This window comes from Aspergillus steynii (genome assembly GCF_002849105.1).
Source record: "Aspergillus steynii IBT 23096 chromosome Unknown P170scaffold_2, whole genome shotgun sequence".
NCBI classification, from domain to species: domain Eukaryota; kingdom Fungi; phylum Ascomycota; class Eurotiomycetes; order Eurotiales; family Aspergillaceae; genus Aspergillus; species Aspergillus steynii.
This window is the reverse complement of record NW_020194399.1, coordinates 4,418,605-4,433,852: the sequence shown is the minus strand read 5'-3', so window position 1 is coordinate 4,433,852 and position 15,248 is coordinate 4,418,605. Positions and strand designations below refer to the sequence as shown.

At 51.7% G+C, this 15,248-nt stretch overlaps 5 protein-coding genes across 5 annotated transcripts; 2 read left to right on the top strand and 3 right to left on the bottom strand.

Annotated features, from left to right (window-relative positions):
• Window positions 1-3,664: 3,664 nt before the first annotated feature.
• P170DRAFT_472828 (putative acetate kinase) lies at window positions 3,665-5,243 on the bottom strand (the record flags this gene model as incomplete). The annotated part of the gene is made up of 6 exons (XM_024852986.1): window positions 3,665-3,718; window positions 3,777-4,157; window positions 4,219-4,291; window positions 4,363-4,425; window positions 4,484-4,798; window positions 4,864-5,243. The coding sequence occupies 6 exons, from the start codon at window positions 5,241-5,243 to the stop codon at window positions 3,665-3,667; spliced, it is 1,266 nt and encodes a 421-aa protein (XP_024708247.1).
• A 219-nt stretch (window positions 5,244-5,462) lies between these two features.
• Window positions 5,463-8,520, top strand: P170DRAFT_434660 (putative phosphoketolase). The gene is made up of 7 exons (XM_024848761.1): window positions 5,463-5,776; window positions 5,837-5,911; window positions 5,967-6,201; window positions 6,256-6,408; window positions 6,464-6,773; window positions 6,830-7,450; window positions 7,519-8,520. Exons 1-7 carry the CDS (start codon window positions 5,614-5,616, stop codon window positions 8,377-8,379), a joined length of 2,418 nt encoding a protein of 805 aa, XP_024708246.1. The 5' UTR covers window positions 5,463-5,613; the 3' UTR covers window positions 8,380-8,520.
• A 1,291-nt stretch (window positions 8,521-9,811) lies between these two features.
• P170DRAFT_349369 (RTA1 domain-containing protein) lies at window positions 9,812-10,829 on the top strand (the record flags this gene model as incomplete). Its single annotated transcript, XM_024843732.1, has 3 exons — window positions 9,812-10,025; window positions 10,078-10,170; window positions 10,237-10,829. 3 exons carry the CDS (start codon window positions 9,812-9,814, stop codon window positions 10,827-10,829), a joined length of 900 nt encoding a protein of 299 aa, XP_024708245.1.
• Window positions 10,830-11,417: 588 nt separating this feature from the next.
• Window positions 11,418-12,523, bottom strand: P170DRAFT_462761 (uncharacterized protein; the record flags this gene model as incomplete). Its single annotated transcript, XM_024852117.1, has 2 exons — window positions 11,418-12,145; window positions 12,211-12,523. The coding sequence occupies 2 exons, from the start codon at window positions 12,521-12,523 to the stop codon at window positions 11,418-11,420; spliced, it is 1,041 nt and encodes a 346-aa protein (XP_024708244.1).
• A 202-nt stretch (window positions 12,524-12,725) lies between these two features.
• P170DRAFT_434658 (ATP-binding protein) lies at window positions 12,726-15,089 on the bottom strand. The gene is made up of 5 exons (XM_024848760.1): window positions 14,495-15,089; window positions 14,064-14,429; window positions 13,749-13,990; window positions 13,342-13,682; window positions 12,726-13,276 (listed from the first exon to the last, which is right to left on the bottom strand). Exons 1-5 carry the CDS (start codon window positions 14,779-14,781, stop codon window positions 12,827-12,829), a joined length of 1,686 nt encoding a protein of 561 aa, XP_024708243.1. The 5' UTR covers window positions 14,782-15,089; the 3' UTR covers window positions 12,726-12,826.
• Between the last annotated feature and the right edge of the window lie 159 nt (window positions 15,090-15,248).

Here is a 15,248-nt window from a genome sequence, read left to right as displayed (position 1 = left end):
CCCCAGCCAAACTTCCTGCTAATTCCCAACGGTTCCTGGTTTGATCCCGTTGTGCTCCATTTTCTAGTCGAGTTCTAGGCGTAATTTATTCCTGACAGGAATTACCCTGGACTTCGTACGGAATCAGTACCCTAGTCTTTGATCGACTATGCTACTAAGGCTGGTAGTTGAGGCTATTTACCCTTCTGCCCTCGGGATCCTCCATAACGGGAGCCACAGTGCCACACCACCGAAAGAGAAAAAAAGAAAAGATTTTTTTTAGGCATATCCAGTCGCCCGACTCTCGTTCATTCCATCTCGCCTACTTTCTCCATCAGACCCATGAATGGTACGATCCGCGACAGAACCATGGTACAGTTCCGTCCGGATGGAGCTTCTAGAAAGGTTCTGGAAGCTCCGGGTTATGGATACTCGTGGGTTGCTTCTGTGGAGGATTGATTGCTGCCTGAGAATAGAATCCGATGGAAGGTGATCCTGACGTATCGAGCTGATTGAGACTGGAACTCATTGAATATCAGGATTTGTTTGTTTGTGGTGTGAGCATCTATCCATTCCGTCCTCTGAAAGGATGCCCATCACGGACAGAAAAACGCGATAAAATCAAAGGAATAAATAAACATGCAAAAGAGCTGTCCAGACCCTTTCGAACAAGGAAAGATCGAAGCATTATCACATCCACCAGATTACATGTCAACTTGCCATCCGGCAGCAAACAGCCGACTGCTACTCGGTCACCCGGCCAGAAATTCTACCGGTCTATTCTGGAGATAACAAGGAGTTTCCATGGTCGCTTATCATGTCGAACAGCACTTTGGCCAAGACCACGACGTACTCTAGGACTTTCTCAGGATCTACTTGATTGTCTCTCGGATGTACGTACGGAGTGCATACATCTTTTTCATTCTCTATCTATCAACTGGGATGAAACACGCTTACGCGCCGACTGGCCCGGGAAGGCAGGTCAACCCTAGGGTTCCCGGCCATGAAAGAGACGAGACAAACGCACTCCCGAGCTAAATTCGATGGCCAGAATGTCGGTAAGAGTCTCGAGACCATGTAATCCGTAATAAAGAATGTGGCTGGGCAACCTGAATCCCTCTGCCGCGGTATTCCGCCGCCCCATCGGTGGCGAGAAAGAAGTGGAGGACAACAGTGGAGTCGGAGATAAATTACTTTCCTGGCATTTGTCTCCTTTACGGATACATTGTACGCCCTCCGTACGGGAGTCCGTCCGACTCTCTCTGACAGAGAGAAGGTTGTTGTCGACCTGCCCGGAAAGGCATTCCCTCCGCCCGATAAACGCCGGGTCACGGGGTTCTGCTTTTTCGCCGTCTTCCTTCCTTCCTTCGACTTTGACCCCGTCGCTCGCGTCATCCCGATGCCTCTAATGCACACTACCGCAGAGTTTCCTCAGCTTCGCTCTAGTCTGGCCCCCAGACTCTCACATGTCAAAAACCGAATGGGCTCTAGATACAGTGTGGCGAGACCGGCCTCTCCTCGTGGACATGCGAAGCTCGTCTCCAATCACCCCGGCCTCGAACGGACACCAATCCTTCACTAATCCAAACCACTCCGCCCTTTAGTCTTCCAGTCTAGAATCTGGAATGTCGTCCACCAGACATCTCGGGGGACACGTGGGACGATACACCCTTGTTTTAAATGTCCACCACGTAAGACGTGGGCGTTCCAATCCCTCCAACACGCCTTTCCTATCGGAATCAACGCCGCGTTCATTGGACGTACGAAATGAGATCTAGGGCGCGAGAAATCAACCAGGATTTCGCTAAGGATTACCTCCTCGTCCTGTACTCTGTACGGTCAGCCGTTCTCAGGGCTTGTAGATCCCTGTGTATTTAGGGTTGAGCAAGAGTACGGGTCCCCGGTACTTTGTTCCGTGTCCGATCCAGGGAATCCGTTCTGGACGGTCGGGAACGCAGTGCTTCCAGGACTTCGGTTCGACTGGGTGTAGAGACACATCCGGTTGATCGAGGCGAAAGAAGAGAAACATATGAAGCGCTCCATCATTCTGGAACATCATTTTCCTTTCCTGCTCGGTTCCGGAGCCCTGCCTCACCTCCCTTTCGGGCGCCAGCCCAGCTGATCTCCCCTGAATCACTCGGAATTTGTTGGCATGGAATGGTCGGATCGGTCATTATTGGATATGTTTGTGATGTGTTGATCCGGCGTAATGGAACACAGGGGGGAAAGGAAAGACAGAAGGGGCCAACAACCGAAGGGCTGGAATTCGGAAATTTTCTTGCAAGGCTCAATCAAACCTACGGAGTGAGAGCTACAACAAATGATACCAACCAGGAACTTAGCTGCATTATTGACGGATGATAATCATGCAGCTGCAGCCATAAAAGGGGGAACCTAGACCTCTTGCAGCCGCCACCCACCGACCTGCATACTACGCATACTACGGCCGGGATCGATCAGCCGTACCTGATGCATCAACTACTTACCCAGCAACTTGGAAGGTCACAAAAAAGAAGCATGTTGTGATCGACGGAATGGCTTCCGGACGAATCAACGATTCCGATATTTTCACCGACAGGAAGGGGATTCGCCATCCGCCGTACACTTGCATCCACGATCCGTCAATCAATCAAACAATCAACCATCGATCTCCTCGCGTCGCCAGGGATATTGTGTCTGTCTTCTGCAGGCTCGATCCTTCCATGCAATATTGCCGAGCGAGGCCGGTGGCGTAGGTCCGTGCATCACGTCGCCTTTCTACAGCCCTCCATGGTGTTCGCACATAAGTACGATAGCGACACTATCCATGCACAGATTCCAGGGATGTGACTGACTCCTCACCGTTCACTTCTTCCACCGTAAGAACACCCATGTATCACGTGAACACATGGCTTTCAGGTCCGAGGGAATGGAGCGGTTCCCAAATTCCTCACTTGATTCGCCTCCACATTGCGAGCCGATGATCAACTGTACAGGAAGGGGGAAACCAGGCCCCGGCCAACCATATGGGCCATTATCCGATGGCAAAGGGCGTCTGCTTTGAGCTCCCCTTCATTCGCTCCCGATGAACTAATCGCCATCAATTTGACATGCCAAGGGAGAATACGAGTGCAGTGGTAACTAGGGATTGAGGTTGATTCACGTCGATTGATTTGAGCTTGATGACGCTGTCATACGTGGTGGTCAGATGCAAATAGTCATGCAAAATAGTATTGCCAAGCTCCTTCCGGAAGGCATGGAACTGCAAGACCGAAATTCTCGCTCGGATTGTATTTTTTGGGGGAGGACATTGATGATTAATAATGGGCTCTACAGACTCATCAACGGTTCTATGAGAAGGTCGGATCATAATTATTCGTTCGCCGTCTCGCTTGAAGAACCTTACCAGAACTTTGTTCCGGGATACTGAGAGACAGAGAGAGAGAGAGAGAGAGAGAGCGCACCGTTCAATGCAGGACGGCCATTTGCATATGGCATCTTGCTTCCTACATGCGTACTCTATCTAAATATCATCGACGCACTTTGTTATAGACTCGCCGTAAGACACCAGAAAAAACAAGGAATTTTACTCAAGGAAAAGCAGGCACCATAATGTGAAGAGGATGGAAAACGTATTATTGCTAATAGATAGTGGCTCCCTATACCAACATTTGCAGAGTGAAGCCAGTCAGCTACACGGACGTTCTCATGGTCTCGAGTCTGTGCCGTACTTTGAGAAGCAGCTGTACGCCATCTCGTACTGCAGGGAACTTATCAGCAAGGGCACGAGTGGAGTTCATTCATCGTAAGGCACTTACTTGCTCATCAGTCTGGCAAATCAATATCCGCGGTCCATGGCCGCTTGTCTTGGATGAGATGTCTGTGACCGGTTGGTCATCGGCCGGACCTTTTTCATTTGCCGAAGGATCAATCGCAAGGCCAATGCATGCACACTTCTCAATCAGCGTCTTTCTCAAAAGCGCACTTTGCTCGCCAATTCCGCCAGCGAAGACCACCGCGTCGATCTTGCCTCCCAATTTCACGAAGTAGTTCCCCAGGTAGCCCAGCATGCGATCGGTGACTATGTCGAACGCAAGTTTATGCTGGGGGCTAGGAGGGGTTTCCACCGCGATCTGGGCGAAATCAGTTGTCCCTGTAAGAATCTTCCAGCCTGATTTCTTGTTGAGAATTTCCTCGGCCTAGACTTCAAGTTAGCCCGGCAGTCTCTGACGTTTCCCGGGAGTGGGACGAGGATTGTACCGTGCTAATATGCATCTCCTTCGTGCTGGAGGGGCTTAGCTTTCCTGCTTCGTTGGTATAGTGGAAGACAAGCCTGAAATTGTGTTAGAGAGAAAGGAAATGCACGCTGCTCAGAATACTTCAACGGAGACAGCCTATACTCACGATGGATCTATATCACCGCTTCTGGTCGCACCAGGCAATCCGGCCAATGGGGTTAAACCCATGCTAGTGGCACAAAGTCAGCATATACCCGTAATTATCATTGAGCAGGGATATATCTCACGTTGTATCCACCGATTTCCCATCTTTAATTGCACACATCGAAGCCCCGCTTCCGATGTGCATCGCAATGACATTCGTCTGCTCAGCAGGTTTTTGGAGGAACTCGGCCACCGAGCGCAAGATATACGAATAGCTGATACCATGGAACCCGTACTTGCGCAGCTTGTTGGCCTTCGCCACGTCCTGATTGATCGGGTACGTTTTGACATAATCAGGAAGCGTCTGATGGAACGCCGAGTCGAAGAACGTGATGCTGTTGACCGACGGGAGCTCGTTGCGGCATGTTCGGATGATCTCCAGCGCTGAAAAGTTATGTCTATATGGCTGTCAGTCGAGGTGCTTTCAATCATACCATCCATCGCCTTCACATGGTCCACATACAAGGGCGCCAGGTCCTCCAGCTCTTCCAGATGATGATATGTGTCGTCATCGATCTGAACAGCCGAGGTGAACTCTCCGCCATGCACGACGCGATGACAGATATATGCTAGGTCGTCACTGCCAGCGACTTCGGAGAGCTCGTGGTCCGAAAAGCAGCGCTGCAGCAGAAGCTTGAATGCATCCTGGGGGGTGCCGATGGATTCCTTAAGCTCCTCTGTGTGCTTGTTGGAGCCGCGCGAGTATTTCAGTGTCGGCGGCGGGGCCGTGATCCCGGAGATCTGAGCATTCGCGATGACTTGTGGGGTTTTCTCATATGTATAGAAGGTGATTTTGACGGAGGACGAGCCGGCATTCACCGCGAGGATCGACTTGGGCGCCATCTTGGAAAACCAGGCGAGTGTACAGCAAATACAAAGTGAGATTCAATTCCAATGACAAGCAATCAAGAAATCAAATTAAAAAAAGTGGACTGCGACGATTCCCTGTTGCTGCTGCATCGTCCGACTTTCCCGGGTCGAGAACGGTGGGCGTGTGATGTCACTGCCGGGTGACGTAAAAGGCGACACTCCTCGACGTATATCAACCACCAACCATCGCAAACCTGGTTCGAGCTCTAACAGGACCCGAACTTTCTCTTTTCCAGGCGGTCGATCAATTGATAGCCCTACAGCCTTGCAGTTAAAATAGGAAGGGGAAAAAAAAGACCATCCGATCTGGTTCCTATCCTCTGCTCTTAGATGCTCCACAGCCATGCCTGGTGAAGTGATTGACAGGCCTAACCCCAAGGCGAAACCGTCGCATATCCCGGATGTTGTGCAGCAGCTACAGGTCCAGCTCGAGCAGACGAGCTTAGACCAGTCTGCTAACGATGGCCTGCTGAAGTTCCGTCGAGCAGCTGCTTACATCGCGGCGGGTGAGATCGCCCTTTGGTTTCAATGGTGCATTGGATCTTAACTGACCATCTATCATTCAGCGATGATTTTCCTGCAGGATAATGTATTGCTGCAGCGGGACCTAAAACATGAGGATATCAAGCCTAGACTACTTGGTGAGTGCTCATTGGCCCCCTGTGACCAGAGGTGGTCGGCTCACAATATCAACAGGTCACTGGGGGACATGTCCCGGCCTTGTCTTGGTGTACTCCCACCTCAACTACGTTATCAAAAAGCATGACTTGAATATGCTCTTTGTTGTGGGACCTGGACATGGCGCGCCGGCTTTGCTGTCCTGTCTCTGGCTTGAAGGCTCGCTGGGGAGATTTTATCCTCAGTACTCCCGCGACGGTGAAGGCCTGAAGAATCTCATCTCGACCTTTAGCACTTCAGCTGGGTTGCCAAGGTTTGAATTCACTTTCTCTGGGAGAGGTGCCTGGGTGTAGCTAACCTCCAGCAGTCACATTAATGCAGAGACGCCTGGTGCTATTCATGAAGGCGGCGAGTTGGGTTATGCGTTGGCAGTATCGTTCGGTGCTGTGATGGACAACCCCGATTTGATTGTGACTTGCGTGGTTGGAGACGGAGAAGCAGAGACAGGACCGACAGCCACGTAGGTTTTCCATGGCTCAGTTGGCGAGTGTCCAGCTTGCTAATCTGCAAACTAGGTCATGGCATGCAATCAAATACATCGACCCTGCAGAATCTGGAGCCGTTCTCCCAATTCTACATGTCAACGGGTTCAAGATCAGCGAGCGTACAATCTTCGGGTGCATGGATAACAAGGAACTGGTTTCCCTCTTCACTGGCTACGGTTATCAAGTCCGCATTGTCGAGAACCTCGAGGATATTGATGCGGATCTTCACTGCTCTATCTCGTGGGCAGTCGGTGAGATCCATAAAATCCAGAATGCTGCGCGCTCCGGAAAGCCTATCATGAAACCCAGATGGCCTATGATCGTTTTGCGAACACCAAAGGTATGTCTACCGACTCTCTCCTTAGAAGAATGCCCCGAACTAATCACTCCTCGTAGGGTTGGTCAGGGCCCAAGGAATTGCACGGGCAGTTCATCGAGGGATCATTCCATTCACATCAGGTACCTCTTCCGAATGCCAAGAAGGACAAAGAAGAACTTCAGGCTCTTCAAAAGTGGCTTTCCTCGTACGGTCCAAGGGAACTGTTCACAGAATCTGGGAACATCATTGAAGATGTGAAATCCATCATCCCTTCGGAAGAGTCGAAGAAGCTCGGTCAGCGACCCGAGGCCTACAAAGCTTACAAGCCTCTCGACCTTCCGGACTGGAAGAAGCTATGTGTCGAAAAGGGCTCCCAGCAGAGTGCGATGAAGGCAATCGGCACTCTAATAGACCAAGTTTTCACGAAGAACCCCCACAACGTCCGGTTATTCTCTCCGGATGAGCTGGAGAGCAATAAGTTGGACGCCGCACTTGAGCACTCTGGAAGAAACTTCCAGTGGGATCAATTCTCCAACGCCAAAGGAGGCCGTGTCATTGAGGTGCTGAGTGAACACTTATGCCAGGGATTCCTCCAGGGGTATACCTTGACCGGCCGAGTGGGTATGTTCCCCTCTTACGAGAGTTTTCTGGGAATTGTCCACACGATGATGGTGCAGTATGCCAAGTTCATGAAGATGGTTAGTGATCCCCTTCCTCTTGCCAACCGATGGATAATTTGACATCTAACTATCCGATAAACTATCAGGCCCAGGAAACGAAGTGGCACGAAGGTGTGGCTAGTATCAATTACATCGAGACCAGCACATGGGCTCGGCAGGAGCACAATGGCTTCTCCCATCAGAACCCATCCTTCATTGGAGCGGTTCTCAAATTGAAGCCTACCACAGCCCGGGTTTATCTCCCACCCGATGCGAACACTTTCTTGACAACTCTGCATCATTGCCTGAAATCAAAGAACTACATCAACCTGATGGTGGGTTCGAAGCAGCCGACACCCGTGTATTTGTCACCCGAGGAAGCAGAGAACCACTGCCGAGCCGGTGCTTCTATCTGGAAGTTCTGCAGCACGGACGACGGTCTTGATCCAGACGTGGTTCTGGCTGGGATCGGTGTCGAGGTGATGTTTGAAATCATCTACGCGGCTGCCATTCTGCGAAAACGCTGCCCTGCCCTCCGAGTGCGGGTGGTCAACGTGACGGACCTCATGATCCTGGAGACTCAGGGATCCCACCCCCATGCGCTCTCCACGGATTCATTTGACAACCTGTTCACTGCCGACAAGCCCATCCATTTCAACTACCACGGCTATCCAAATGAGCTGCAGGGGCTGCTTTTCGGACGGCCACGCCTGGAGCGGGTCAGCATCAAGGGTTACATGGAAGAGGGAAGCACGACGACCCCCTTCGACATGATGCTGCTGAACCAGGTATCCCGGTACCACGTTGCGCAGACCGCCATCAAAGCAGGCGCGAAGCGGAATGAGAAGGTTTCAATCCAGGAGCAGGAGTTGACCTCGGAACTGGCCCAAAACATCGTGAAAACACGCAAGTACATTCTGGAAAATCGACAAGGTGAGTGTTCCGGATCTTCGTTCGATGTCTGCTGAAGAGCTTGATGGATCGTTGCTAACCCTTGATCAGACCCTGACGACGTGTATGACACGCCGGAGTTCAAGTAAGAGTAGTATAGTCCTGTGTACTAGTAATGGTTTCATGATAGTGATGAATCAGTAATTAATTCGAATCCTGTGTACATGTTTCAGGGGGTCTCATCAAACCCATTGCCAAGCGGTAGCCAAGTCATCGTCATAAGTGATCGGTCCAAAATGCAGATCCAGTGTTTCAGGGCTGCTCGACTCAAACTTGAGACTTTCTGCAGTCGAGCATAGATCTGTCTGCCTGAGGCCCATAACTGGCCCATCGAGACTAGCGGCTGCTGACGTGATGGCGGCCTGGGGCGGCAAGGCTGTCGTCGTCGTTGTCGTCGCCGTCGCTTTGCTCTCGACTCTCAGACATCGCCCGTGTCATCCTTCGTGATACGAGATGCATCAATCCAAGGGCCAGCACGTCTTCATGGTGTTTGTGGATGCCTATCAGGGGCCTTCCTGAAACTATCCATCGTGCATCGGGATTGACTCATCCACGAAATGACATCATCGCTGGCACCTAATGGCCCCGACGGGTGCTTGTCGTCCCGGCCGAAGAGGAAGAACCCGGCCGTTTATATAAACCCGTTCGGTGAACGGGACCACTGTGGCTGGCCGGGCTGACCAGAACACGAAGAGAATAATGGGGCTAAGGAATCCTTATCCACTGTGCTCGCCAGATACTTCGGGCATCGGAGGCTGGAAAACCTGAAGCGACATGCCCTTGTCCGCTGTTTCTCGGCCTTCGGGACTCGCGGACGATCTAAACCCAAAAGGGCGGACCTTGCGAGCAGTCAAGACCGTGGGGGACCCCATTTTTGGGGCCTGGCGAGCCCTGCGCCGAATGACCTTGTGGTACTCTGTGCATGGCGATGCAATCAGAATGCTCCGTTTGGCGGGAGACCCCCGCCGTACCGTTGGATCGAACTGGGATCCCGAACGCAAAACGCGAGATACTCGTCAAAATTTTGTGTCTATCCGAGCTCCGACAAGGGGGGCTAATGATTATGCCAGGCTGCCGTACGTCGTCGTCCCATGGCCGTGTGGTTGGTTCAGGGTTGAAAGAGATTTTGGGAGGATTTAGTTCCTGGTCCTCTCGTCTAAAACCCCAAGCTTCTCTTGTTTCTTCTTCGCCCTGTGCGTTTGATGCGCCGTTGTTGGCAAAGCTAAATAAGTACCTGAGCCATCCTTTGATCCTGGCTTTCCAAGTTCCAACAATCTTATAGTTTGTTCGCCGCCTTGTGGAGAAGTCGCCTTCTAGATTATATTAGGGTCTCCCAAGTCCGGCTCTTCCGGTCCTTTTTTCACTGATCGCGGCTGAACGTGCTCTTCGGCCAGTCCTATTACACTATCAAGATCCAATCTTGGTGGTCATTGACCGCAGTCTCGCACCATGTTCACCGGACTGACTGACGAACAGCGAATGCAGCTGAGAACCGGCTGTCATTCCACCATTCCAGGTTTAGGTACTGGTTACGGCTATGTGCCATCGCTGGCAGCAGGCATTGTCTTTTTGGTTTTGTTCGGTCTCTCGATGCTCGTCCACACGGTTCAGTTTGTCTGGAAGAGAAATTGGTGGTGCGTTGTTTTCAGCATTGGATGTTTGAGTATGTAATCCTTTCCTGATCTTGGCCGGCGGAAGTTGACTGACTTGTGCAGCGGAGATCATCGGCTGGGCCGGACGGACGTGGTCTGCAGAATGTCCTTACAACTCGAATGCTTTTCTGATGCAGATCTCAACACTGATCATCGGTCAGTTGATAGAAACCCTAGATCCCCAAGTCTAGCGATGAATGTATTAACAGTTTCTCTCTATAGCCCCGACTTTCTTCACTGCGGGTATCTACGTCCTTCTCGGCCGCTTCATCCAAATCCTAGGCCGCGAATCCTCCATCCTCGGCCCTAACCTTTACCTCTGGATCTTCTGCACCTGCGATGTGATCTCCCTCGTCATTCAAGCCATCGGCGGCGGTATTGCCTCCTCCGAGTCCGACAAGGTCGACGGCGACACCGCCCCCGGCACGCACATCATGGTTGCCGGTATCGTTTTCCAGATGTTCTCTATCACCGTCTTCGTCGCCTGCGCCGCCGACTTCGTCCGTCGCTGCATCAAACACCGACTCCTCCGCCAGACCACCGGCACCATCTACCCCCTGTTCGGCGCCATGGTATTCTCCGTCGTCTGCATCTACATCCGAAGTATCTACCGAACCATCGAGTTGTCCCAGGGCTGGGACGGATACCTGATCACAAGGGAACGGTACTTCATTGCGCTTGACGGCGCCATGATGGTCCTTGCCGTGGCCGTCTTCAACATCTTCCACCCTGGCTGGCTGATGCCCAGCAACAAGTCGATGGAGTTTCAGCGCGAGTTGACCTCCAACGACGGGTATGATGTGGAACTTCGCTGATTTTTCCCCCATGTACTCTTAAATTTCTTGTTCATAGATACCGGTTTTTCTTCTTCTCCTTTTCCTTATTTATGTCAGTTCAGGACTAGACTGGACTACGTCTTGGTCTTTCGGTTTACAAATCTACAGGTAGATACTAGCAAGCGCGTTTCAGGTTTCATTATGGACGATACAAGGTTAATGTCAAATAATGCTCATTCATGTTGATGTTCAAAAATAGATTGGATTCGCAGACAGACAACCTCCCTTTCTCTGCCAATGAACAATTCGTAAAGAAACAAACGCTTGGACCATACATATGACGTAGACTCGTGACGCTAAACCCCGAAAAGAATCAAAAGTAATAAATCATATACCCTAAGGGCATGTAAATCCCGAAAGAAAAGAAAACGAACCAGGAAGGCCAAACAAGATAGGTCCAGAAGTAGGCAATAGACAAATTGATCTTGGATCTTTTCCCTGTGTTTCTCATTTTGGTGACCTTTTTTAACACCCTCTCCCCTTTTTTTAAGCACACACGCCTTGCTGAATAAAACAAGCAGACAGTCAACTTCGGTACTTCGGTACTTCGTAAATCGTAAAACATGGCTATACTCCGTCAACAGCCTCGATCCAGCCAAAGGTCCCTGCCACGGCGAAAGTCGCAACGGCCCAGAGGGATCCCCACGCTGACGCGCCTTGGATGTCGACCCCGTCAACGGTGCCCACCAGCTGCACGACGGTATTGATCACCAGCATACTAGCAAGGATGCAGGCGCGCGAGATCAGGACGCGCGTCTTGGCGGACAGGGAGCCCCATGACTTGCGATAGATCGCGGAGGCGAGATACTCGCCCTGTCGAGCAGAAGAAGAATCCGACTTCGACGCTAATGCGCCGGCGGAGCTAGCGAAGAGGAAGTCTCGCGCGGCCCAGCCGGCGGGGAGAAGGGCGACGAACAAGACGGGGAGACCCGCAGGACCGGCGTGCACGGCGCTGATATCGGGGATGTTGACGAAATGGAGGACCAGCTGGGCTGGGATCCAGGTGGCGTAACTGATGTACAGGACCACGGTGAAAATGGATGTTGCCGCGACGGTGGTGTAGATGGTGGTCGCGCGGTCTTGAAGGATCGATCGGTTGGAGACGGCACCCCGGGGGGCGCCGGAGAGGTTGTGCACGGAGGATGGGTTGCGGAGGACCATGAAAGGGATTGACGTCGAGGAGAGAATAACTGCGTACGAGATGAGGACGGTGGTCGGCCGGATGTGGTAGAAGGACGCCAGGAGAGCGAAGGTGGGCAGGTGGGTAAAGAAGATGAACGAGGACACATCTCGACCTGTTTGTTACATGATCAGCAATTGGGAAATATGAAGGACATGGGATGGTAAATGATTCACTCACCGTCAAATCCCAAGATCCAGGCCAATCCAACCTCGACGGCCTTCCATGCTGTCAATCCCCCCACTTCCCACCATCCCTCGCGGTGTTTGCTCACATCACCCAGTTCGCCCTGGGTGATACCCGTGGAGAGGGTAAACAGGGTAGAGCTGAGGATCAAGCTGCTAGCCACAACCAGAAGAAATCGAACCGGGGATGGAACGCGTTCCAATTGAGTCTTCTGGCGCAGGTGGCTGGTCGACCGGTCCACTGCGTCGGCAGCAGACTCCGTCTTGTCAGTGACTGTAGATAGAACGTCTTTCTTGCGCGGGGCCATGGTCAGATCGGTTCCTTGTGAGATGCTAGATGCAGCGATCAGAGCAATTGAAGACGACACAAGAGAGAAAGGAGGCAATGGAGAGGGGAAGGTCAAGCAGCCACAAAAAAGAAGGCGGGAAACCGATTGCAGGCGGTGAGCGCGCGATGATGTCATGGCGATTTAATGCCGGAAAAACCAGGTGACCGGCGATGACCTCATGCTCGAGTAGACTCCGAATGTACATTTCTATCAATGTATGTGCTACAGTAATATACAAAGCCAAAATCCCACGGTCAGTAAACATTACCATAAATATATCCTTCAATCGTCCTGATCGTCATCGTCTTCCGGGCGCTCCACAACTGAAAACTCAGCCGAGCCGTTGTCGCGTCCCTTGTAATCCCGCAGGCGAAGTTGATATTTGCCCTGATCCCAGAGATCTTTAATGGTCAACTCCCGCGTACGGCCAAGACTCTCGATATCTCCGATCCGCTCCAGAGTGCCCTCGAGGTGCTTCTCGAAGTTGGGTTGCTTGCAAATCTCCCGGAAGGCAATCTGCATGGGGACCGAATCGGCGCGGACCATGGCCCGTGAGTCAATGGTAAAGATGTTTTCATGGTCATAGCTTTGGATGAAATCGGCTCTGGTCATAATCTCCCGGGCCTCATGGAGCGGGATCTCGGGTAGAATATGGCCAACGTGAGGGTCGTAATTCTTCTCCATGGCCTCCTCCTTGTCAACAAGTGCCTTGGCAAGAACCATGGCGGCAGACTGTCGTGATATTAGCATTTTGCAGCCCACTAATACATGCCGTGCGTCGCAGCCGATGTACGTACCGAGAATTTCTGCTCGTCCATAACGTCGTCATCCATTTCAGGTCCCAGGATCCAGCATTTGTTGAGGAACCAGCTCTTCTCGGCCTGGCAGATGGACTCACAAAGACTCATAAAGTCTTGGGCCTTCGCAACTCTATTCAGGTAGGATAACCGTCCACCAACTTTGTCGTATACCTTCTCGAGAGTCTCGTAAGACAGTTCTTCCTTGAAGTAGCGCTTGCGGTAACCCTTCAGAGCGCTGATTGCTCGTTGCTTGGGTAAGTCCGAAACCGGGATGACCTCCATTCTCGCTGCATATCGTTTCAATCGCTCATAGACCCAGTAGTCATCGCTGTTGAGCACTTTGACGGTTGAAAGCAACGCGTAAGTAGTCGGACATCACAGAGCAAGGGTCCCTCCAAACTCACCTGTGGTCACTAGGTTACTGGCCGCCCACTGCTCGGCACGTTGCTGGATCATTTCGAGGAGATTCTGGCCATCATTGTCATCCTTTACCAAATGTGTGCTGTTGATAATCATGACCAATGGTGGCAAGCCTTTGCGCCTTCTCTTTAGGGCAACTTTCTCCAGTTTGTTGAAGGCACGCTCGATATCCAGGAGGGCGGTGGTATCCCGAGGGCCCTTGATGCTGAAGAGGCTCCCAATATAACTAGGAAGTTGCAATGGTCAGCACCGGTCCGGAACGCAAAATAGGACCAAAATAAAAATTCGGCAAAGCCTACTCTTCATGAAACTCGAAGTCCAACGCTTTCCCCAATCTAATACGGAAGATTTCCAGATCGCCATGGGCCTCAAACATGGAGCAACCATCGCCTTCGATTTTGCGCATCGCTTCGAGCAGCATAGACGTTTTACCGGTCCCTTTCTCTCCGATGATAAGGTAATAGCGGCCGCGGCCCTCGCCCTTGATGATTCTGTCGATCCTAGGCTGCTCATCGCGGACCACCCAGTGCTCCTCCGTTTGGTACTGGTGCTTTCCAGCTTCCACCCCGGCGACCTCGAGGGCAGGGTCGCCCGGTGTAAAGGCATTTTCCATCTTCTGCAGGATCACATACTTGTAGTACTGATGATAGGAGTACCCAGCCAAGCTATGCGACAGCTCGTTAGCCAACGAGAGGGGGTGTATTCCATTAAACTCGGGAAAACGGCCTACCCTAGGACAGCGATGGAGGCGAAGGTTGTCGCTGCAGTCTCCAGCATTCTCAGGATGGTCGATCTGAAGGTAGGGTCCGAGTCATTGGCTCGGCCCCGATCCCGATCATCGTCTCTCGCATCTTGGTCGAGAGGATCCGGATTGGGATTGTACAGAATCGGACCCTGGGAGAATTGGCGACCGGAGTGATAGGGGACTGCCGGATGTGATGTCCGCGGCCTCCGCAGGGCCAGATGAGGCCGAGAGATCAATGGAAAAGATCGCCGGACATTTCGATGCAACAGCATCTTCCAAGCCCAGGCTTGATAAAAAGTGGGGATGGAATTCGGTAGAGACAGGAAAAAGAGGGAAAAAATAAAATAAAATAAAATAAAAAACCGGAAGCCAAGCTTTTGCAGGGACAAGGAATGTGCTGGACTGGCGATAGTTCAAATAGCTCCCTAGTGTTTGGGTAGAAAGTGTGGCGCAGTCATAGATCAGGGGCAATCAAATGAATCAATTAATCAACCGCACGAACATGCCGGGGTCATTGGGGGGGTTAAAAGAGAGGCAGGGGGGCAACGATTGACAGCGAACCCGAAGCAAGGAGACAAAGGGAAAAAAGAAGGTGAGATTGAAGTTGAGTTTGATTTGGAAGGAAAGTGGAATTTCTCCGCTGCTGCGCCTCACCGGCCGATCGATGGGGCTTGGCTTCTGAGTACATCTACCGTAACACCAGATAGAAGTAGAGTATCTGTCGTAGATGGGATATATC

What these genes read in the sequence shown, in the direction of transcription:
- P170DRAFT_434658 (XM_024848760.1), bottom strand. Translation starts at nt 14,781, where the DNA reads ATGCTGTTGCATCGAAATGTCCGGCGATCTTTTCCATTGATCTCTCGG. An exon ending in GCCTCCATCGCTGTCCTAGG is followed by an intron (nt 14,430 to 14,494) that starts GTAGGCCGTTTT and finishes GCTGTCGCATAG; the next exon opens with CTTGGCTGGGTACTCCTATC. An exon ending in CAGTAACCTAGTGACCACAG is followed by an intron (nt 13,683 to 13,748) that starts GTGAGTTTGGAG and finishes CAACCGTCAAAG; the next exon opens with TGCTCAACAGCGATGACTAC.
- P170DRAFT_434660 (XM_024848761.1), top strand. Translation starts at nt 5,614, where the DNA reads ATGCCTGGTGAAGTGATTGACAGGCCTAACCCCAAGGCGAAACCGTCG. An exon ending in AGCTGCTTACATCGCGGCGG is followed by an intron (nt 5,777 to 5,836) that starts GTGAGATCGCCC and finishes TCTATCATTCAG; the next exon opens with CGATGATTTTCCTGCAGGAT. An exon ending in GAGACAGGACCGACAGCCAC is followed by an intron (nt 6,409 to 6,463) that starts GTAGGTTTTCCA and finishes TCTGCAAACTAG; the next exon opens with GTCATGGCATGCAATCAAAT.